Source organism: Rhinatrema bivittatum, chromosome 11 (assembly GCF_901001135.1).
Source record: "Rhinatrema bivittatum chromosome 11, aRhiBiv1.1, whole genome shotgun sequence".
Classification (NCBI taxonomy): domain Eukaryota; kingdom Metazoa; phylum Chordata; class Amphibia; order Gymnophiona; family Rhinatrematidae; genus Rhinatrema; species Rhinatrema bivittatum.
Window position 1 is genome coordinate 25297760 of NC_042625.1, and position 22794 is coordinate 25320553.

The 22794-nt window shown below is 47.5% G+C and overlaps 1 protein-coding gene and 1 long non-coding RNA gene across 2 annotated transcripts in view; one reads left to right on the forward strand and one right to left on the reverse strand.

Annotated features, from left to right (window-relative positions):
* ALDH2 (aldehyde dehydrogenase 2 family member) overlaps window positions 1-5313 on the forward strand; it is a 45339-nt gene extending 40026 nt beyond the window's left edge. The window contains exon 13 of the mRNA XM_029619183.1: window positions 4748-5313. Coding sequence (XP_029475043.1) covers window positions 4748-4780 — 33 coding nt within the window. The 3' untranslated portion in view covers window positions 4781-5313. The remainder of the gene's footprint in view (window positions 1-4747) is intronic.
* A 6356-nt stretch (window positions 5314-11669) lies between these two features.
* LOC115073473 lies at window positions 11670-21495 on the reverse strand. The gene is made up of 3 exons (XR_003852023.1): window positions 21437-21495; window positions 15088-15467; window positions 11670-11868 (listed from the first exon to the last, which is right to left on the reverse strand). It is a non-coding gene; the product is annotated as an uncharacterized LOC115073473 (long non-coding RNA).
* Window positions 21496-22794: the final 1299 nt, after the last annotated feature.

Sequence of the window (22794 nt, forward strand, 5' to 3'; positions counted from 1 at the left end):
GATCCCAGGGTCCTCTGCATGTTTCAAAGGGAGGAGTTGGAGCCCCTCATCCCCTTTGTCCTTCAGGAGCTGGGGCTGGAGGGGCCCCCTGCGGACACGCTTACGGCCTCTTTACCCAAGGATATGGACCCGGGACTCAGGGCTCCGGCAAGCGCTTTTCCCTTTCACCCCATTCATTAGTTGCTGCTCCTATGGGAATGGGAGGCTCCCGAAGTGGGGCTCCGGGTGGGGCGGGCAATGGACAAGTTCTATCCCCTCCTGGAGGAATGCTTGGACATGCTAAAGATTCCCACCATTGATTCTTCCGTTTCGGCGGTCACCAAGCACACCACTATCCCCATGGTGGGAGCGACAGCTCTGAAGGACAGACAGGATTGTAAGCTCGAAGCCCATCTGAAGCGTATCTTCGAGGTCCTAGCCCTGGGGGTCCGGGCGACTATCTGCAGCAGTCTCATGCAGCGGGCAGATCTCAGGTGGGTTCAACAATTACTCGGCACCCAGAACCTCCCGTCTGCAGAGGCGGAGCAGGCTGAACGTTTGGAAGGCGTCATAGCATATGGGGCTTATGCACTCTGTGACCTCCTCCGAGTCAAGGCGATGGTATCGGCAGTCTCCGCTAGAAGGCTCCTCTGGCTGCGCAATTGGTCCGCTGATCTGTCCTCCAAGGCAAGGCTGGGCACGTTGCCCTTCAAAGGGTAAGTTGCTTTTTGGAGAGGACCTTGAGCAGCTTATTAATTCCTTGGGGGAAAACAAGGTTCATAAGCTACTGGAGGACCGTCCAAAACAATCTTTATCCTTTTCGCCTTCCCGTCCTCACTTTGGGGTCAGCGGAGATATACACCCCGTGGACGAGGTGGCTCCTCCAGAGGTTATTCTTCCCGGTCTCAATCTTGGTCTCAGCCCTTTCGTGGGCGCCAGTCCTTCTGTGAGGGACCGTCTCAGCGCGCCACCCCAAAACCCGCCCCACAATGAAGTTCGGTTGACCCATTCCTCAGTCCCTCTTCTGGGAGGTCATCTCTCCCGGTTCTTCGAGGAGTGGGTCAAGATCACGTCGGACCAGTGGGTCCTCGACATTGTCCGAGACGGTTACGCTTTAGACTTTGTTTGAGACCTTCCGGACCTCTTCGTATTCTCTCCATGCGGCCGTCTCAAGCGGGAGGCGGTGGACCAAACCCTCACCAGACTTTTGAGTCTGGGCGCTATTGTTCCGGTCCCGAAGGAGGAGCTTGGCGCCAGCCAGTATTCTATTTACTTCATGGTACCCAAGAAGGACAGGGCTTTTCGACCGATCCTAGACCTAAAGAGGGTCAACAGGGCCCTCAAGATCCCGCATTTTCGCATGGAAACCTTAAGAGTGGTTATCGCAGCAGTTCTTCCCGGACAGTTCCTCGCCTCTCTCGACCTGACAGAGGCCTATCTCCACATTCCGATTCACCGCGATTACCAGAAATATCTTTGCTTTCACATCCTCAACCGGGATTTTCAGTTTCGGGCACTACCCTTCGGTCTCGCTACCGCGCCGCGTACCTTCACCAAGGTCATGGTGGTGGTGGCGGCGACTGCCCTCCGCCGCGAAGGAGTCCTAGTCCATCCCTATCTGGACGATTGGCTTGTAAGGACCAAGTCAGAGAGTCTTGGCAGGCAGGCGGTGGATCGGGTTCTAGCTCTCCTCGTATCTCTCGGATGGATAGTGAATTTTCCTAAAAGCAATCTTCGGCCTTCACAGGTGTTAAGAGTTCCTGGAGGCCCACTTCGATACTCGAATCGTCAAGGTGTTTCTACCTCGCGCGCGGGCTCTCAAGGTGATCAATCAGGTATGGAATCTGCTCTCGCTGCCTCTCCCGACGGCCTGGGACTACCTACAGGTCTTGGGCTCAATGGCCTCCACCATCGACCTAGTCTCCTGGGCCTTTGCTCGTATGCGACCGTTACAGAGAGCTTTGCTATCCCGTTGGCAGCCGGTGTCGGAACAGTTTCACGCAGTGCTTCTGCTTTCGGCCTCTACCGTCGCTGTCTTGCAGTGGTGGCTTTCACTCCCTCATCTTCTCCGGGGAATGCCGCTTCAGACTCCTCAGTGGATGATAGTAAACCACGGATGCCAGTCTCTCGGGCTGGGGCGCAGTCTGCCAGTCCCAGTCCACGCAAGGGATCTGGTCTCCGGTCCAGTCTCGTTGGCACATCAATCGATTGGAGGCCCGGGCGGTGCATCGGTGCATCTGGCTCTACAGAATTTTCTGCCCCTGATCCGCTGCAAAGTGGTGAGAGTTCTGTCCAACAATTCCACCATCGTGGCATATATCAACAGGCAAGGAGGCACTCGCAGTCGTCTGGCTCTGGAAGCCAGCCATCTCTTCGACTGGGCAGAACGCCATCTGCATTGCCTGGCAACCTCCCACATAGCGGGCAAGGAGAATGTACAGGCCGATTTCCTCAGTCAACAGTCTCTCGATCCGGGAGAGTGGGAACTCTCCGAAGAAGCCATGGACTTGATTGTCGACAGGTGGGGTCCCCCTCACCTGGACCTCATGGCAACCTTGCGCAATGCCAAGGCCAACAGGTTCTTCAGCCATTGGAGAGAGCACGGATCGGAGGGAGTGGATGCTCTGGCTCTCCCCTGGCCTGCGGAAGTTCTTCTTTACGTGTTCCCTCCCTGGCCTTTGGTGGGAGAAGTTCTCCAAAGAATAGAACTCCGGTTTAAAGGGAAGAAAAAACTGTGATGCAATCATTTTTGGTATATACACTTTATTCCTGTTGCATTGTGCAACTTTCAGCATCAATAAAACTGTTAAAACAAAAAAAAAAAAAAAGAACTCCATTGAGGGCCAGTGATTCTGGTAGCACCCGAATGGTCTCACAGACCGTGGTTCGCGGATCTCATCAATCTGGCGACGGACGGACCTCTCCGGCTCGGCCATCTTCCCCGTCTGCTTCGGCAGGGGCCCGTATTTTTCAACCAGGCCGATCGCTTTTGTCTAGCGGCCTGGCTTTTGAACAGAGACGCCTAAGGCGCAAAGGTTATAAGGAGGAGGTTATCTCCACTTTGCTACGAGCTCGAAGCAATCGACTGGAAAGTCTTTGAGACTGTTTGTGCGGAGTCGGGGGTCTCGGCACGCTCCACTCCGGTTTCGTTGGTTCTTTCGTTTCTACAGAAGGGCCTCTCCAAGGGTCTCTCTTTCAGTTCCCTACACGTGCAAGTTTCCACTCTCGGCTCTCTCCTTTGACTGGTGGAAGGTCATCCCTTAGCGGGCCACCCGGACGTGGTTCAGTTCTTGAAGGGAGCAAAACACCTGCGACCACAGACTCGCTCGTCTTGTCCATCGTGGAGCCTTAATCTTGTCCTTCGGGCTCTCTGTGTGGCTCCATTCGAACCTCTCTGTTGGGCTAAGATAAAAGACCTCACACTCAAGACGGTCTTTCTCGTCTCTTTCTCTTCGGCTTGGCGGGTTTCAGAGATCCAAGCTTTGTCCTGTCGGGAACCTTTTTTGCGTTTTTCCGATTCAGGAGTCTTGCTCAAGATGATATCTTCTTTTCTGCCCAAGGTTATTTCCGCCTTTCATGTCAACCAGTCGTTGGAGCTTCCAGCTTTTTCCCCAGAGGAGATTGCGGGAACAGCTGGGGGCGATCTTCGCAGGCTCGACGTCAAACGCATTCTCCTTCGATATCTGCAGGTTACCAGTGATTTTCGGGTCTTGGATCATCTTTTTGTCCTCTGGAGTGGTCCCAATCGGGGCAAACAGGCTTCTAATACTACTATCGCTCGGTGGTTGAAGGAGGCGATTTCTTCGGCCTATCTTTGTCAAGGTAGGGCGGTCCCTGAGGGCCTAAAGGCTCATTCGTTGCGTTCTCAGGCTATTTCCTGGGCGGAGAGCCAATCGGTTTCTCCGCAAGAAATTTGCAGGGCCGCCACATGGACGTCCCTGCATACTTTTGCTCGTCACTACCGACTGGATGTGCAAGCACCGGTTCTTGGTTCTTTTGGTCAGCAAGTACTTCGAGTGGGACTGTCTCTGTTCCACCCAGTTTAGGGAAGCTTTGGTACATCCCATGGTCTGGACTGATCCGGGTATGTACAGGGAAAGGAAAATGAGTCCTTACCTGTTATTTTCGTTCCTGTAGTACCACGGATCAGTCCAGACGCCCTTCCCTGTTTCTCTTTTCATACTGTCCACTCGAAGCTGGTTCTTTGCAGATTCTCAGACGTCGGTACTTTAATTCCTTTTGCACACCGGATGAATACACCGGAAGCATTGGTTGTTGAGAACCAAGTATATGCAAGAGCGATTATTTCTACAAAGTTCCTTACAATGTTATTGAGTTGCTCAATTAAGCTTTTTGGTTACTTGCTTGATCCTATTCACGGTTTGTTTTCTGCTTCGACAATGGTTATACTGAAGGGCTGCAGGGTAGGCTCTGTCCTGATATAGGATACCCTTTCAGTTTTGGTCTGTCTCCATCTGCTGGACAGGAGGCTCAACCCACGGTCTGGACTGATCCGTGGTTCTACAGGAACGAAAATTAACAGGTAAGGACTAATTTTCCTATAGTTGTGGTGGTGGGCGGCGTATCTCCAGATTTTAGGCTCAGGGGCTGTGCAGAACAGAGGTAGATCTGTTGATTTTCCACACGACAATGCTGTCATGTTCTGGTGTGCTAGTGCCCATTCGGTTCAACTGGAGTTATCCTCATCCAGTAAAAACATAACGCAATGCTCTTGCCGAGAAATGTAACTTCATGTTTGTTCTTCCAGGTCACAACCAAGATTCCTCAGAAGAACTCTTAGGCGTTCACTGGAGGATGGCATGGCGCAGTGTCTTTCATGACCCAAAGACAAACATTTAACCAAAAAATACCTGAGAGAGAAATGTGAAACTGTTAGCAAATGGATTCATAACGTTTGGATGTGTGTGGGGGTTTTTTGTATTTTTTTTTTCTTTTTTCATACTCTAAAACCACCATTATGGAATAATGCCTTTGGATGCTAGCTTTTTTTATTTTTTTATTTTTAAATAAAGCGCAGTGAATGTGCTTCTGAAATCTGGTGGATTGATGGAAAGAATGAGCAGGGGGTGAGGATGCCAATCTGTACTTGCTGCTTTAGAATGGTCACTTTTTTGACAGCGCAGAGTAGAACCACATCTCTGTTGCTGAGCCATTCTCTTCAGACTTGCTTCAGGATTGTTGCTGCTGGTTTAAAAAAAAAAAAGCCATTTTAAGCTCTGAAATCCATCTACGCTGACCTGTTAATTGGCAAGGCACTTTTTTTTGCAGCACTTGGGTTTGTAAATCCCTAATAAAATATTTTCTTTGTCTACACTTGTGAATTTTTGTTTTTAAAGATTTTGGCAGTTCTGCAATGTTGTTGGTCCAATGCCTGTTCTTCTCCAGGTCCTGCTGATTTCTGACCTCAGGAATAATTCAGGGACCTTGGCAGGTGGGGGAAGGCACACTGATTTTCTGCAGCACGTTGCATGGAATGATGCAGGCACCAATTCTACCATTCACCATCTTCCGCATTTCTCCACCATGACATGTTCATACATTTACTCTCTAAATTAGGGCTGGGTAATTCCAGTCCTCTAAGGCTGCAGGCTGGTCTGGATTTTAGGATAACCCTATTGAGTATGCATGAAATAGATTTGCATACATCTGTCAGTGTGCATACAAATTCTTTCATGCATTTTGGGGATATCCTGAAAACCTGACCAGTTTGTGTCCTTTAAGGCCCAGAGTTGCCTACCCCTGTTCTAAATAATTTTTAAAAATCACAGCACATGTAGCAAAAAAAAAATTTTTTCTCAATGTGCTGTTTAAGCAAATCCCTGAGAAGAGCAGATTTTGTTGTAGGCCTGTAGCCTGTATCTCTGCTTACCTTTTAAAACCTTCACATGATCATGGGAGCCTGGAACATGCTAATTAAGGGTTGGTGCACATTGCTGAAAGTAAGGCTTCCCAAACCTGCCCTGGGGACTCCACAGCAGTCAGGTTTTCAGGATATCCACAATGAATATACATGAGATATTTGCAAATATCATTGCGGGTATCCTGAAAACCTGACTGCTGTGGAGTTCCTAGGACAAGCTTTAGGAATCCCTGGCTTAAAGGGACAATACCTCCCTCCTTGAGTTTTAAATAATAGTTAGCATTATTGGATTTCTTCTCTATTAAAGACTTTTTTTTTATACTACCTGACCTTACTCAAGCAAGCTCTGGTTTCATAGTTGGCTGAACCTGTTCCTTTTGGGTTGTGCCAGAGACCTGCAGATGAGCCTGAAACATGGCTCTCCCTATGATGGCTCTGCTACGGCAGCAGGCTTGAGAGCTTCCTGAAGTAAGTGACAGCACTTCCCTAAAACATTACTTCTGGGGGAATTCTGCACTACTGCTGAGTACAGAATTTGCACAAAATTCCCCTTCGGCGCAGACATTCCAAATTGTGCACAGAAACTGGATCAGGCCCCGGCGTGCTGTGAGCGGACCCCCATCCCACATGTGGCGAAAAACGAGCAGGTCACAGCAAAGAGGGAGAAGGCCCTGTCGTGTCACAGGCGGAGCAGGCCCCTGGTGAGAGTGAGTCTTGGGTGTGAGAGGTTGTTTGTGTGAGAGACTGTGAGGCTGTGTGTAGAGGTGTATGTTTGTGAGACAATGAGTGAGGGGTGTGTGTGTGTGCCAGAGAGAAGGGTGTCTTTGTGAGGAGATTGTGAAGGAATGTATATATGTGAGAGCTTGGGGGCTAGTGGGCATGAAAAGTTTGTATGTGAGGGTGCTTCTTTGTGAGAGAAGGGGCCTGTGTGAAGAGCTTTCTGTGTATGTGTGAGAGATAGAAGGAGCCTGTATGGGGGGGGGGGGGCATGTCTGCACGAGAGAAAGGGTGTGTGGGAGGGAGGAAGAGGGAGCCTGTGTGAAGAGCTATCTGTGTATGGGTGAGAGAGAGGGGGAGCCTGTATGGGTGGGGGGGCCTGTCTGCACGAGATAGAGGGAGCCTGTGTGAGGGGAGGTACTGAGAGAGGGGTCAAACTCTGGGAGTGGACATAAAGTGGAAGGGATTGAGCTTAGTGGGGAAGGGGAGAGATAGTGGAGGAGTTGGTAGGGGGACCTGAGAAGGCACAATGAAAGGAGACTGGCCAGGGCCTAAGGAAATAGGGTGGAAGGGATGCTCTTTCAGTGAACTTCTAGGGAAATTCTGCTCAAAGTATTTAAAGTTCTGCATCTTTAATTTTTTTTCTGTATTTACATTTTAAATTAATTACTTAATTGTCATGTATATTATTTTGACCAATATAAAGTATGCAGAATTTTCAAATTTTTTTGCGCAGAATTCCCCCAGGAGTAAAACATGAACCAAGTGAATCATGCCTGCTGAGAATGCATTGGGCTGTTGTCTTGGTGGTTGGGTAGAGTGCTATACATTCCTTCCTTGGCAGGCGATCTTGAATATGTAAAGTACAAACAAGTGTCTCTCTTATGGTCCTTATGCTCTGTCCAGTCCATGTCCTTTAGTAATGCAGGGCTGGCTCGGAAGTGCATACTATAATCTCAACACATTTTATTCTGTGCTTTAAAAAAAAAAGAAAATTGAAATAGCCAGAGCAATTGACTCTAAGATCTATACACGAGTCCTGAGCCACTGCTTAAGTATCATAGATTTGAGAGTGGCCTGGATAGACTGGGATAAAATCCTATATTCTGACTGACCTTGGCAAACAGCAAAGTTTTAACATCCATTTGTTCCATCAGCGCCATCATTGCAGGAAACTTGTAACCACAGGCTTTGGCCTACTGATTTACAGTTCACTTCATTGGGATTTAAATCTATGGGTTTACTTTGTTCTACAAGAAGCACTAATTCCATTTTTAATGTTTGAAATGATAGCCTTATAATACTGCTCTGATACAAACCAGAATCTCACATGGTTTATCAGATGCTCCAAGTATGTATGTATGTTTTTGGTTTGGTTTTTTTTAAGGACAAATGGTCTGCCTGACCTGAGGCGTGGAAGACTTAAGCCAGAAATCCAACCCCAGGTGCCTCTACGTGGCCGTGCATAGCAATACGAAGGGACCAGCCAAGGGGGGTGTACATTTTTGGGGTTTTGCTGATCACTGTAAGAACTGCTCAGTTGGTTAGATGTGACAGGTTTTGTTTTTTTTATGTCTCATTGTTTTGGGTTTGTTTTTTTTATTTATACCTTTCAGAACAGTATAAACATAGGAGGCGAATGACATAGTCTCTTTATTTTTCCAGGTTGGAGACGGATTAGAAAGATTTGGGGGCTAGGTGTATGCAGTTTGTGGAAAATGTGGGAAAATGCTATTTTATAATACAGGAGCCATCTGGTGCTTAGGTAGGAAGCAACAGTAATGAGAAGGGAAAGCAGCAGGTAGCTTGTAGTCCAGTACTTTAACCAATATTATTCTTGGCCAGAGAGAGATGAGTAGGTTTTATAACAAAAAATAAATACAATTGTTCAACTGTAGCCAGTGCCATCAATGTTTAACAGATTGTAGTTACATAATGTTAGGTTCCATATTAGGAGTTACCACCCAGGAAAAAGATCTAGGCATCATAGTGGATAATTCATTGAAATTGTTGGCTTGGTGTGCTACGGCAGTCACAAAAAAAAATAAACAAGCAAACAATCAGGCCGATTCAGTAAAGTCCGCGGGAGAGCGGACGAACACCCGCTCTCCCGGCGCACGCGATTCAGTATTCAAATTAGGTGGTGTGGTAGAAACAGGGAAAAGGAGGTGCATGGGAAACTAGTGCGTCCATAGCGCCTCCTTTTAGCCTGGAGTGGCGGCTGTCAGCGGGTTTGACAGCCGACGCTCAATTTTGCTGGCGTCGGTTCTCGAGCCCGCTGACAGCCACGGGCTCGGAAACTGGATGCCGGCAAAATTGAGCGTCCGGTTTTTGGCCCAACAGCCGCGGGACAAATTCAAATTTTATTTTATTTTTTTTACTTTTTTTACTCTTCGGGACCTCTGACTTTTCTGTGCACTTTCCCGGTGCCGGAAGAAATTAGCGCCTACCTTTGGGTAGGCGCTAATTTCTGAAAGTAAAATGTGCAGCCAAGCCGCACATTTTACTTTCTGTATCCCACGCGCATACCTAATAGGTGCCTCGGGTTGGACGCGCGTTTTCCTCCCCTTACTGGGTAAGGGAAAACGCGCGTCCAAGAGCAGGATAACAGTGCGCTTCGTTGGAGCGCACTGTACTGTATCAGCCTGAATGTTAGGAATTATTAGGAAGGGAATAGTGAATAAAACAGAAAATGTCATAATGCCTCTGTATCACTCCACGGCGAGACCACACCTTGAATACTGTGTACAATTCTGGTCTCCGCATCTCAAAAAAAGATATAGTTGTGATGGAGAAAGTACAGAGAAGGGTGACCAAAATGGTAAAGGGGATGGAACAGCTTCCCTATGAGGAAAGGCTGAAGAGGTTAGGGCTGTTCAGCTTGGAGAAGAGACGGCTGAGGGATTATGATAGAGGTCTTTAAGATCATGAGAGATCTAGAATGGGTAAATGTGAATCGGTTATTTACTCTTTCGGATAATAGAAGGACTAGGGGGCACTCCATGAAGTTAGCAAGTTGCACATTTTAAACTAATTTAACAAAATTCTTTTTCACTCAATGCACAGTTAAGCCCTGGAATTTGCTGCCAGAGGATGTGGTTAGTGCAGTTAGTGTAGCTGGGTTTAAAAAAGGTTTGGTTAAGTTCTTGGAGGAGAAGTCCATTAACTGCTATTAATAGCCACTGCTATTACTGGCATCAGTAGCATGGGATAGACTTAGTTTTTAGGTAATTGCCAGGTTCTTATGGCCTGGATTGGCCACTGTTGGAAACAGGATGCTTGGCTTGATGGACCCTTTGTCTGACCCAGTATGGCATAAGAACATAAGAAATTGCCATGCTGGGTCAGACCAAGGGTCCATCAAGCCCAGCATCCTGTTTCCAACAGAGGCCAAACCAGGCCACAAGAACCTGGCAATTACCCAGGTTCTTGTGGGAAGTCAGGATGAGCTTGTGAGTTCTAGACCCTGGGAAAGTACTCATGGTGATCTTAAGGTTACTGTATTTATTTAATCAGCCATGCTGGTTTTGGTGGCCATTTGGATTATGGTGGGATCTTATGGGTGGACATGGGAGGGAAGAGGGTAGTGGGTGTGAACTAAAAAAAGGGATCTTGTGTGTTTAGCTAGCTGCCCAGGAGGCTGGTGTAAAATGGCGGACGATGAAAAGTACTGACCTGGATAAGAAGTGATATCCTGCATATGGCTGGCAGCTGGACTATAACTGTGGCAGTGTGGGCACAGGTGCAGACTGGATGGACTGGTTGGTCATTTTTCTGCCATTATATGGTACTATGCTGCTTTGCCTTCGTATGTTTGGCTGTCCAAACCTTTTTGGACGATTACAAAAATTTCTAAAACTTTGGGGTCAGTTGTTCGTTTCAATCACAAGTTTTTCCTGCTTCCCCACTGAGCTCTGTGATTTAAAGATTTCTCGCTCTTTCTCAGCCAAGGTGAGATTCTCCCCTCCAACCCGCGGTAAAAATAGTCGACTCCAATTACTGGAATCGGCTCGTACCTGCTGGAACTATCCGTTATAAAAATGGTGCTTGGCTTTTAAGCGGCTCTAATCCGCTCTCTTCCATGCAGTCTCGTTTTTCACAAAAACAGTGAATACAGGCTCTCTTATTACATTCAGCCATTTATTTTAGGTTGGTCCTACTTGAAACTTCTGGCATAACGTTATTTACGTGTCTGGCCCCCCTGACACAGCCCGATGCGAAACACGGCCGAGTCAGGGCCCTTGTCTCAACCTTGTGAATGGTAAATTACTTAACCAATGTATATCCCTGTTGTGACGCACTTCCAATAAAAGTTTGTGTTTTCTGAGATCTATTGATCAGGGCATTATCCTCGTTGCATTTGCTATTATATGGACGGGCTCTTTACTCCGCCCTTTTTGTGTGACTATGTCATCTCTGCCATTTCTAAGGATAAGAATATAAGATATGCCGCACTGGGTCAGACCAAGGGTCCATTGAGCCCAACATCCTGTCTCCAATCCAGGTCACCAGGAATTACCTAGCAGATCTATTCCTTGCTGCTCATTCCCAGGGGTAAGCAGTAGTTTTCCCCAAATTTTATCTGGCTAATAATGAATGAGCTTTTCTTGGAGGTAGTTATCCATACCTTTTTGAAATCTAACTGTGCTGTAGGCCTCGACCACATAGTTAGGTAACAAATTCCAGAGCCTGAGTGTGGGCTGACTTTCTGCAATGTATTGAATCTGCTACCATTTTTCTGGAGTGTGTCCCTTAGTCCGAGGACTGTTTTGAAAGGATAAAGAGATGTTTCCTATTTATCTGTTTCACCCCCTTCATAATTTTATAAACCTGTATCATGACTCTTGTCCAAGCTGAGCATCCCTAGCCTTAGCCTTTCTTCCTATGGGGAGCCTGTGTCATTCTTTTTATCACTTCTGTTGCCCTTCTCTATTCCTCTTCTAGCTCTGCTCTGCCTTTATAAGCTGGGGTGGCCAGCACTGTACACAACAGTACTCGGGGTGCAGCCACACCATGCATCTGTAACAGGCTATTTGCTATTTTTAGTCTCCATTTCTTTCTAAATAATCCTTACCATTCTCTTTGCTTTTTTTTTTTTTGACTGCTGCAGCTTTGAATGTGTTGTCCGCGCTGACTCCAGCATCTTTTTCCTGCATCGCAGCACCTACGCTGGAGCACGGCATTGTGTATTTCTCCTCCTCCCACGTGCACTTGTCCACAGTAAATCTCGGCTGCCATTTAGATGCCCAGTTTGCCAGTCGAGCACTGTCCTGCACTTCCTCACAATCTGCCTGCGTGTTAAGAATTGTGAATATTTTTGTGTTGTCTGGAGATCTGATTATCACTTGTTCCATTTTCCCTAGCATGAATGAATATGTTAAAACAACACTGGCCCCCGTACAGTTAGCTGAGGCCTGTCACTATTCGTCTCATTCCATTCAGAAAACTGATCATTTAGTCCCTACTCTCTGTTTCTAGCTTTTAACTGGTTCCCAATCCAGCAAGACCTCTCCTCCGATCCCATGATGAGGGACTTCCAGCAAGCACCTTCTGAAAAGGTAAAAGTGCTGTTGAACAACTCATCTGTACCCCCAGGTTTCATCACATCTGCAAAGAAGTAGTGTAGATTAGTAAGGCATCACCTCCCTTTTCTAAATCCCTGCTGTCTCTTCCTCCTTAAACCATGTTTATCCAATCCTAATAATTTTATTTTTAAACTAACAGCCACTTGGGTCACCCCTGGAGCCCCTTTTGAGAAGCGGTGTTAGAGCTGGCTTCCTCCCAGTCCTCGGTGAGCGAGGCGCGTGGGAAGGATAAGCTCCGGATTAGCAGTAGCAGGTCTGCAGTTTTGCATTTTGAGTTCCTAGAAGGCTGGGGTCAGTGTTGTCAGGTCCTGGTGCTTTGCCAGTTTCCTCTAGCACCGCTTCAGGATTCACGCTTTGTTTCAGTTCCTCTGAATCATCCCCCTACAAAAAATGGCTCAGGTGTGGGTAAAGAGCGTTTGAATATTTCATCTCCTTTCTACCTCCCTCTTCTTGTAATACTTTATTTTTTTGTTTTGGCTGTAGCATGGCAGTCTCCTCCTCCTCCTCCTTCTAGGGCTGGGAACCGGCACTGTGAGTCTTCGTGCGCAAGGAGCAGGGCTATTTTACCTCATTGTATTCCTCCCTCTGCCTGGCCACTGTGACCAATGGGCAAGGGTCAAGCAACCACAGACCCTTCAAAACATGCAGTTGTGATTCTTGAATCTGGCTGATAAGTTCCCCATGTGAGCAATGGCTGAGGCTTTCCGTGCTCCAAGGGCCATGAGTGCTGCCAGCTGGCCACACTGCACAGACCTGGGGAGCAAAGTCCCTGGTCCACAAATTGACCTTGGGTCCCCTCTGCGTGGCAACACCTAGAACAGCTGCTGAGTCACCAAGCCAACTCCTCATGTTTAATAAACATAAATATTACTTTTCAGGCATTCCTGTATGACGTGTCCGCAAGGCCACCTTACAGGGAGATCTTCTCCTGTGGATCTGCCGTCAGGTTTCGGGGAGGGGGATGGGCAACTATGTCATTTCTGGTAAAATCAAATGCGGTGGTGCTAGGGCCTGCATGGGAGCGAGGAAGAGGTGACGGTGGCCGGGACAAAACAGAAAAGGGAGGCGGACTTTGCAGTCAGAGAGGAATGGCGGCCCGGCACGAAAGGTGGCATGAGAGGAGGCAGCCGGGAGCTGCGGGTCCTGCCATCGTGAGGTGAGTGCTCTCACTGCAACCACGGCAAGCCCTGCACGTGGCTGGAGTGGGAGTTCGTTTCTTATTTCTTGGTAATAATTCCCAGTCTCGTCCTGCGCTGTGGGTGTTTCCACCTCCCTCTAAAGAAGTCCCCACTGAGCAATGGTGCTATCAGCCTTTATTTGCAACTAGCCAGGGTTTTCCTCTCTTCTATCTTTATTGTGTTTTATTTGGGTTTATTACCTGCCCTTTTTTTTAATACAAAATTCTCCCAAAGCTGTTTACATTACAGTAGAATTAGAACCGCAGCAAATGAGCAAAGGCTATTTATAGCTTTGCAATAGATTGGGCAAACAATATAAAGCAACAGCCATTTTAACAGTTCAGCTTGGCAATGAAAAGATGCCCAAGCATTGCTGATTAATTTCTATAAACTGCATGGCGCTAATACGAGTGATTTAATTCTGGAAATAAAGGTTTGCAGCCATATGTTTTAAGCAGCAGGTCTAAAGCATTCAACGTGATGCCAGCTCGCGTCCTGCTGTCCCTCTGTGTCTGTTGTGGTTTGGCATTAAAGGTCTGACGGAAGAGGCAGGCTTTTATTTGTTTCCTGAAAAGACAGTAAGGAGGTATTTCTCTGAGCTCTGCCGGGAGGGAATTCCCCAGGGCAGGTGCAAGCCTGTTTGGTGCCCTAGGCCAGGGACGGCCAACTCTGGTCCTCGAGAGCCACAAACTGGCCAGGCTTTCAGGATAACCTCAATGAATAGGCAGGAGAGAGGTTTGCATACACGCTCGAGGATACTAAGGAGGCGGAACCACAGAAAGCAGCACCATGCAAAATGAAAAAGGCTTGCCTGAAAAAAAAATAGTTCTGGGCTCACAACAAACACACACACACATACACATGATACACACACACATACACATATAGATACACACACACACATACACATATATACACACACACACATACACATATACACACACATACACATATACATACACACACATACACATGATACACACACACACCACACACACACATATACACACACACAAATACACATATACACACACACAAATACACATATATACACACACCCACACATACACATACACACACATACACATATACACACACCCACCATATACACACACCCACCATATACACACACACAAATACACACACACGATACACACACATATATACACACACACACATATATACACACACATACACATATAGATACATACACACACATACACATATACACACACACCATATACACACACACAAATACACATATACACACACACATACACACACATACACATATATATACACACACACACACGATACACACACACACATATATACGCACACACATATACACACATACACATATAGATACACACACATATACACACACATACATATACACGATACACACACACATATACACACACATACATATACACACACACGATACACACACATGATACACCCACACACACGCTCCAGGCCGTGTATATTGTGCCAGGCAATTAGCTGCTGCAGGATAAAATGGACACTCATATTGAGTGTCCGTTTTCCTATCCCGCACCCAGCCACGCCTCCTGGGTGCCGATACCAAGGGCGCGCTAGGGATGCACAGAATTCCCCTAGCGCGTCCTTTTTAATGCAGCAGTTCATTAGCATATTGCATTGGGCGCCCAGGAGAGGTGGATGGGGGTGCATTAGGAAAACGGGTGCTCGATCCAAGCCCCCCCCCCCCTTTGAGTGCACTTACAATGCATCGGCCTGTGTGAGTATAGCTGGAACTCTTTCTTGTGTCCCTGCATTGGAAGGCGAGCCTGTGCCTTTAAGAAGAGGAGAATGATTTGGAGGCAACGTTTGCAGGCAGCGTCTCTGCTCTTCCCCATCTTCTGCTGCTGGTTCCTATAGGTAAGAGCCCAGACCTTTTCTTTTTTTTTTTTCCCCCCTTCATTCTCCTGGTAAAATCCTGCTCAGCCCTGGAGTCTTCTAGTCGTAATATTCTGCAACTGGCATGGCTGGGGTCTTGATGCTTTTGTAAGAGCTGAGAACAAAAAATGTGGTTTAATCATTGCCGCAGGCCAGGAGGCCCCCTGCTCATACATTTCCTCTTCAGCCGGTGTAGAAGCTTTAGATCTGCAAGGAATCAAACAAGTGTTTTAGCAAATGTTGAGTAGAGGATTATAAAGACCATGAGGCTTTCTGGGACTGCAGAGGCTGCATTTGTTCCAGGATGGCCGAAGCACTACGCGTGCATGAGCTGAGAAGATGATCACAGTAAAGCTTCAAGACCTTGCAAGCTGGGACTTAAAAGAATGCAAAGACTGAAATCGATTGGAAGGACATTTTCAGTCCACTGTCCCAGCCCTTCTCTCTCCATAGGGGCATAGAGGTGCTCCCTCTTTCATGGCTCACTCCTGACCTAAGTGAAAGGAATTTAAAAGCAGATGTATTTATTTCCAGCATCTTCCCGCAGAGTCCAGAGTACTGGCAAGAAGAATGTAGATAAAAAGCACAATGTGGGCAGCTGAAAGGCTGCGTCTACCCTCTCACACACCCCCCTAATTACAAAGGCTCACACAGCTTAACATTCGATAAGTTTTATTGGATGGATAAATAAATGGCCGCAGCCCATATAAATACAGTAACAGCAACAAGCAATAATAGCATCATAATACAACTTTGTATAACTGCATTAACTTAAATACTGAATTAGCTCTTGGTGACCAGCGCTTCCCCATGCAACCAAGTGCTAAGCTCATCATTTCCGCTGAGGCTTGTGCACTGCCCCCCGGCCGTAGAAGCCGGGCAGCTACCACTGACACCTGGCCATCGAAGCCACAGCGTCATTGCCGGTGACCCGACCGTAAAAGTCAGGGTCGTTTGGTCTAAGTGCCTCAGTGCTCCCTCACCCTCTTGGCCGTCAAAGCGTCGAGGGTCTGTGAGACCTGCTGGGTCGCTGGCCCAGTCAGGGCCGCCTGCTTCAGTTCTCCGGGGCCGCTGGCCCCCCCCCCTCCCCCGGGCCGTCCCCTACGTAACCTATATGCGAGGGTGTCACTTGGCTGGTCACCGCGCAACACCAGGGGCTGCGACAAGTATGGACTCCCTCTAGCTAAATACTGTGGAAGCGACATGAAAACCTGTGGCGGCGGTGCCTGGTCGAAAAGGGGGCCGCTCATGCAGCGCGCCCCCTTTTCACCCAAGCAACGCCCACCAGGCCCGGCCCGCCCTCCCGATCCTACCCTGCCTTGCCTTCCCCGCCCCCATTGTGCCCTACTCCCTGATGGAGTCGCGGGCTCTTTATTCCTAACAAGGCCTTGAGAGTAAGCGCTTGCAGGGGAGCAGGGAGCCTGCGACACTAGCGCTGGAAATAGGGTTCATTAACTCAGAGAACAACTCTGGCCAACAGCTCTGGTACCATTGAAATCCACAAGGCATATTTGTTACCTTTCACCTAAGACCCCCAGATAATTTGCAAATGTTGGATATCCTAAAAAAAAAAAAAAAAAGACCCATTGGTGATTCCCAAAAACTGGAGCCACCAGCTGTTGCCTGGGTGACAAGGCCAGTGATCCCTGCTGTTTGCCGGAGCCCCCTACTCTAAAGGTGACACGAAACAGGCGAGTTGAGCAAGCGGCCACCTAAACCATCAGCCAAATCACAAGGCATTCCAAGTCATTACGTTATTGAAGTGGGTGCAAAGAATGATGTTGGTGAAGTCGGCAAACTACATTTCTTTCTGCTTGCAGGTGGTTTATAAAGCGAGCGAAGCACAAATGAGGATAGTTGCTCTCTCTCTCTGGAAAGAGGAAAGTGTGTTTTTGTTGTCGGGAGGATATTGGGGCTTGGAACAGATGGTGAGTTATCCTACACCCTGCATGCATTGCTATCAATGTGGCATTAAGAACATGGATGCTGCTGATCTTAAAACCAGCTGGAGTGAGGAGGTCAGTGGGGGACCGGCGTCAAGTCCTGGTGCCTTCTGATTCCCTAAATGCAATTGCTGGGTGCTGCAAAGTAATGGCAATGGTGCTACCGTGAGTGCCTTCTCAAAAGAGCTTACATAATGATAGACAGTGGCACAGAAAACCAGGGGTGCCAATTGCGCTAAGAAGTGCCTGCCTTGCCTCACAGAGAAGCATGGGGTTTTATTTGAACTTTATGCCTGTTTAGTGCACCTTTGCAGTCGTGTTCTGCTCATAAATCATGATTAATGTTCTGGAAACCTGGGTTGTGCATACTATTCATTTTTTGGTGCACATTTTGGCTTTGCATGCTTTTTTCTAACTCCCAATATATTTGCATCCTATTAGCTTCCTGCATCAGGAATAAACATTTTGGGTTTGGTTTTGGGGGTTTTTTTTTAGTATGTGCATAAAGAAAATGTGCGCTGAATTTCTGCTCTCATTTTTTTACTCCTGTCTTTTTACATTGGACCTTTAGAAATGTGGACTGGAAAAGACAGAGGGACTTGCTCCTTCCCTTCCATAGAGTCATTGACTTTCCTTTGACTCTTTGCCTGAATGGAGAATAGCGATAGGAACTTGAGCTTACCATAACCTTTCCACCTTCCCCATTATCAAAGTAAATCAGCTTAAAATGAGAGGCATTGGGGAAAGTCCTGGAAAGGGACGGTGACTTCAAGCCCGCTCTCCAGCTGCCTGTCGTGTACTCAGAGCCTGCCTGAGATTCTGGTAAGGAGCAGATTGGCAGCCTCCAGTTGGCTTCGCTTCCTAACAGAGGGAGCTTTCAAAAGCTTGAAATACTATTAGCGCCTTGGAAACAAAATTAGAGTCAAAAGGAGCACGCTGGAAAGTGCCCGCTGGAAGCAGGACCCTTCCTCCAAGCAAGTGCAAGCTGGCCGGGGATGAGGGCCATCAAGACTAAAAGGTTGCTGGGCAATTGTAGTTTTGAAGTGATTCAAGACAAAATCCCAATTCCCCCCGACAACTTTTACTCTTGTTCCCCTGTGCTGAACTTCAGCCAAATCTGCTCCCTAGGCCGGGAGTTCCAACGTGTATAGATGAACAATTACACTGCACCCACTAACCTGCCTTAGAGATTTGAAATCTTTTCCCTCATTTTGTCTTGACTAGATTACAAGTTCTGCACGGAAGGCACTGTCTCTGCTATGTGTCTGTACAGTCAGGGCCGGTGCAAGGGGATTTGGCGCCCTAGGCGAGCCTTCTTCCTTGCGACCCCCCCCCCCCCCCCCCCCCCCCCCCGGTCTCGGCCCCGACTCCTACCTCATTCTCAATCACGCCCGCTGACTGGGGTTTTCTGGGTCGCGAGCAGATTGGGCACTGCTTGCGGCCCGCCAAATCTCCACTCCTCTTTGCCACCACTTGCGGCCCCATATGGCTCGCACCCAGTGGCGCACCAAGGGTCTCCGGCGCCCAGGGGCCAATGCATTTGTGTGCCACAGAAAATCAGTGGCATCTCTAGACAGAAGAATTTGTTTTGGGTGGGGGGGAGCCAAAATGACATTTCTTCATCACACCCACCTCTATAGCATGGATCCTGCTTTAAAATTGGTTATAAAAAAAAGTGTTGTTAAAAAAAGTCCAAAGGGTCCTCTGCATTATTTTAAAAAGCTGGCCAGTTTCACACTTCTAGTAAAACTACTATAAAATTATTTGATAGCCTCATTCAACTAATTCTATATGGATTATGAGAATATATAGGAAGGGACAGAATGTCAATACAAATCCTGCACCTCCAGTTCTGTATCTCTGTGCATCCACTGAAATTCCCCCAAACAATGGAGCTTGGATGTTTCCCTTACAGCTCATCATACTAAAAGATATTTTCAAATTCTGGTGTCACCTCACAGTAACAGCAGCACAAACACCTTCCACTGCCAGACACATTGTGAACTAACACAAAGCACCGCAAAAAAGACACCCAAAATCTATACTGCAATCCCATCATAACATAACAGTAATAACACCAAGGATTCAAACAATAATAACCCTACCTGTGAAAAAGCAAGGGTAAATATTACACTGGGTCCTGGGATAACAATACACCACCTACTGAGGAAACAAAACAAACCCGATTGCTATAGATCCCTATACAGACACTACATGCTAGCAGAATCTCTCATCGTGGTCACACACACAGAGCAGAGACAGACCCTCACCAAATACAGAATACAAAATAAAGGAGCACAAATTAGACAAAAACTGGAATGGAAACCCCAAGAAGCCAGACTCTGTGTATTAATAATGGAAAAACAGAACCACCATTCCTCATAAAACAAATAAAATCAAGAAACAAAGCATCAGTTATAATAGTAAAACCATACTAATAAAATATTTTAAAACTACTGATAAATAGAATTTCTATTAATTAAAATCATATACATTTTTTACAATTTCCCAAACACCAATAAAATATTTCAAAACAGTACATATATCAAATAACACACAATAATTAAAATTAATAAGGATTTTAAAAAGCCCCTGCTGTCCATACATGGGAGCTCTTGATTTCCAGTCACCCTGATATTGTCGAGGATTAGGAGGTTATCCTCTCTCTCTCACACATACTCACATGTCCATTCTCTCTCACACATACACTGTCACATACATACACATTCATGCTCTTATACCCAACCATAACCTCTCGCTCTCACAGACACTGACACACTCAGGCTCTAAGGCACTCTCTCCCCCTCCACACACACCCCCACACAAACTCTTACTCCCCTGGATTTTCTCATACACACTCATGCTCTCACTCTCACTGGCTCCCTCACATACACACAAACACACACTCCCAGGCAAGCTCCCACTCGTTCTCACACACACACAGGCAAGCTCCTAGTCATTCTCACACTGAACCCCAGGCAGGCTCCCATTCATTTTCACACCACTCCCTCCCCATCCCCCAGGCATGCACACATTCATTCTCACACACACAGACCCCCAGGCAGGCACCAATTTATTCTCACACACACCCATACACCACAAACAGGCAGGCACCTATTCTCACACATACAAACCCCAGGAAGACACCCATACATTCTCATTCACAGACACACCCTCAGGCAGGCACCCATGCATTCACACACATACACCGCCAGGCAGACTCCCATTCATACACATGCACACACTAAAGGCAGAGACCCCCTCTCTTTCTTTTGCCAGCAACCTCAGAGCCTCTCTCATCCCTCTGCTGCCACTGTCACTGCCGCTGTATGGCTATTGCGGAGGTGCTGATTGCTGCTATTGGCACTGAAGCCCATTCTGCTGCCTCCTCTGTGCAGGCCCCATGGGCTTCCAGTTCCTCTATGCTGATCTCGTACATTGTGAGATCCGCATAGAGAAAGTGCTATTCTTGCACATTCCCAAAGATTACATGTTCCAATCAGTAAAAAGTAATTTATTTCTTTTTACATTTGCTGTCTGATCTTAGTTTTCTAATCGGTTGGTCACAGGCTTTTTTTTTTCCACCTTCCCTTTCTTATTTTTTTGCCAATTCCTTTTATAACATATTTATTTTCTCTCCATCTGTCTGCTTCCCTCAAACACACGGTCAGGTTCTCATTCTCACATGCTTTCTCTCTCTCACATACACAGGCACTCATTCTCACATGCTGTCCCTCATACAATCATTTATACACAGTCTCTCTCTTGCACATGCTGTCTAACTCTCACTCCCACATGCTGTCTTGCTCAAGCACAGGTTCTCACTGTCACATGCTCTCTCTCATACAATCATTCCTACACACAGGCTCTCACTGTCACATGCTGACTCACACACACAGGCTCTCTCTCACTCCCACATGCTGTCCTGCTCAAGCACAGGCTCTCACTGTCACATGCTCTCTCTCATACAATCATTCCTACACACGGGCTCTCACTGTCACATGCTGACTCACACACACACACACACAGGCTCTCTCTCACTCCCACATGCTGTCTTGCTCAAGCACAGGCTCTCACTACCACATGCTGTCTCTCACACACACAAAGGCTCTCCCATGCTGTCTCTGCAAACATTCAGGTCTTCACTCCCACACACACACACACACAGTCTCTCAACTCATCTCATACACGCACACATACACACTGTACAAACCCTCAGTCTCTCTCTCTCACCTCTGGGCCTCCTCTTCACGGGCCACTGCAGGATGGGCTCTGCAGCGGCCCCGGTCTTCTCGAGCCGCGCTGATCCTCTTCTGAACGTGGCAGATGCTCCTCCTCCTTCCGGCACGCGGCTGATGCTCCTCCTCTTTCCTGCCCGCGCGGCTCCGGCAACATTTTTCTTCCGGGGCTGCGCGGGCAGGAAGGAGGAGAAGTTCCTGCATTGGCTGATGCTCCTCCTCCTCCTTCCTGCCCGCGCGGCTCCGGCAACATTTTTCTTCCGGGGCCGCGCGGGCAGGAAGGAGGAGAAGTTCCTGCATTGGCTGATGCTCCTCCTCCTTCCTGCCCGCGCGGCTCCGGCAACATTTTTCTTCCGGGGCCGCGCGGGCAGGAAGGAGGAGAAGTTCCTGCATTGGCTGATGCTCCTCCTCCTTCCTGCCCGCGCGGCTCCGGCAACATTTTTCTTCCGGGGCCGCGCGGGCAGGAAGGAGGAGGAGCACCAGCATGTTTAGACGCGACTGTACCACGGCCCTGCGATCTTCTTGCTGTGTGTATCTGCCATTGGGATGACGTCCACCGGCGGCCATTGGCCGTCAGCGGCTCGGCGCCCCCTAATGCTCAGCGCCCTAGGCGATCGCCTAGTTCGCCTAGTGCTTCCGCCGGCCCTGTGTACAGTGCTGCGTACACCTGATAGACTGACTCACTGTCGACAACTGGTGCTCTTATACTAGTAAAATATACCTAAAAAAATAATATCCTAATAAATCCCTGCTGAGCTACTTAAAATTATCATTCCTCATACTGCGGCTCTAAAATGTTTCCACTGGAAAAAAGGTATTAATACACTTAGGACCTCATTTACTGAGCGTTTTTTGCACAGGCACAGAGTAGGGAGAGAAGCTTCAGTGAAATAGACCCTTAATAGTTTTAATGAACCTGAAGCTGCATGCTCGCTGTGGTTATTTTTTTTATGCCTTCGGGGTTATTTGTTTGCCATCCAAGTCAGAGCATCAGCTGCTAACATCGACAGAGAAAAAGCATATTTAAATAAAGTGACTATAAAACTGTATCTCTGTCTAATGTTAAGGGCCAGATGTGCAAAGCATTTTTTTTATCATAGACAAAATAGAGAAAAAACTTCTTTAGTACATCTGGTGCTAAGTGGAAGAGCCACTTAGCACCAGATGTACTAAAGCTCCTTACTCTAATTTTATGTTCATTTTTTTCACTGGCATAATACAGGACCCAGATTAGCTCTGTGTCTGAAGACCAATGGGCTGCACTTCTTCTGTCACATCCATGAAGCCAGACGGTATCCTGATATCCAAATTAATGGTGCGCTATCTTTTGCACACTTGTCACGAAACCAAGGC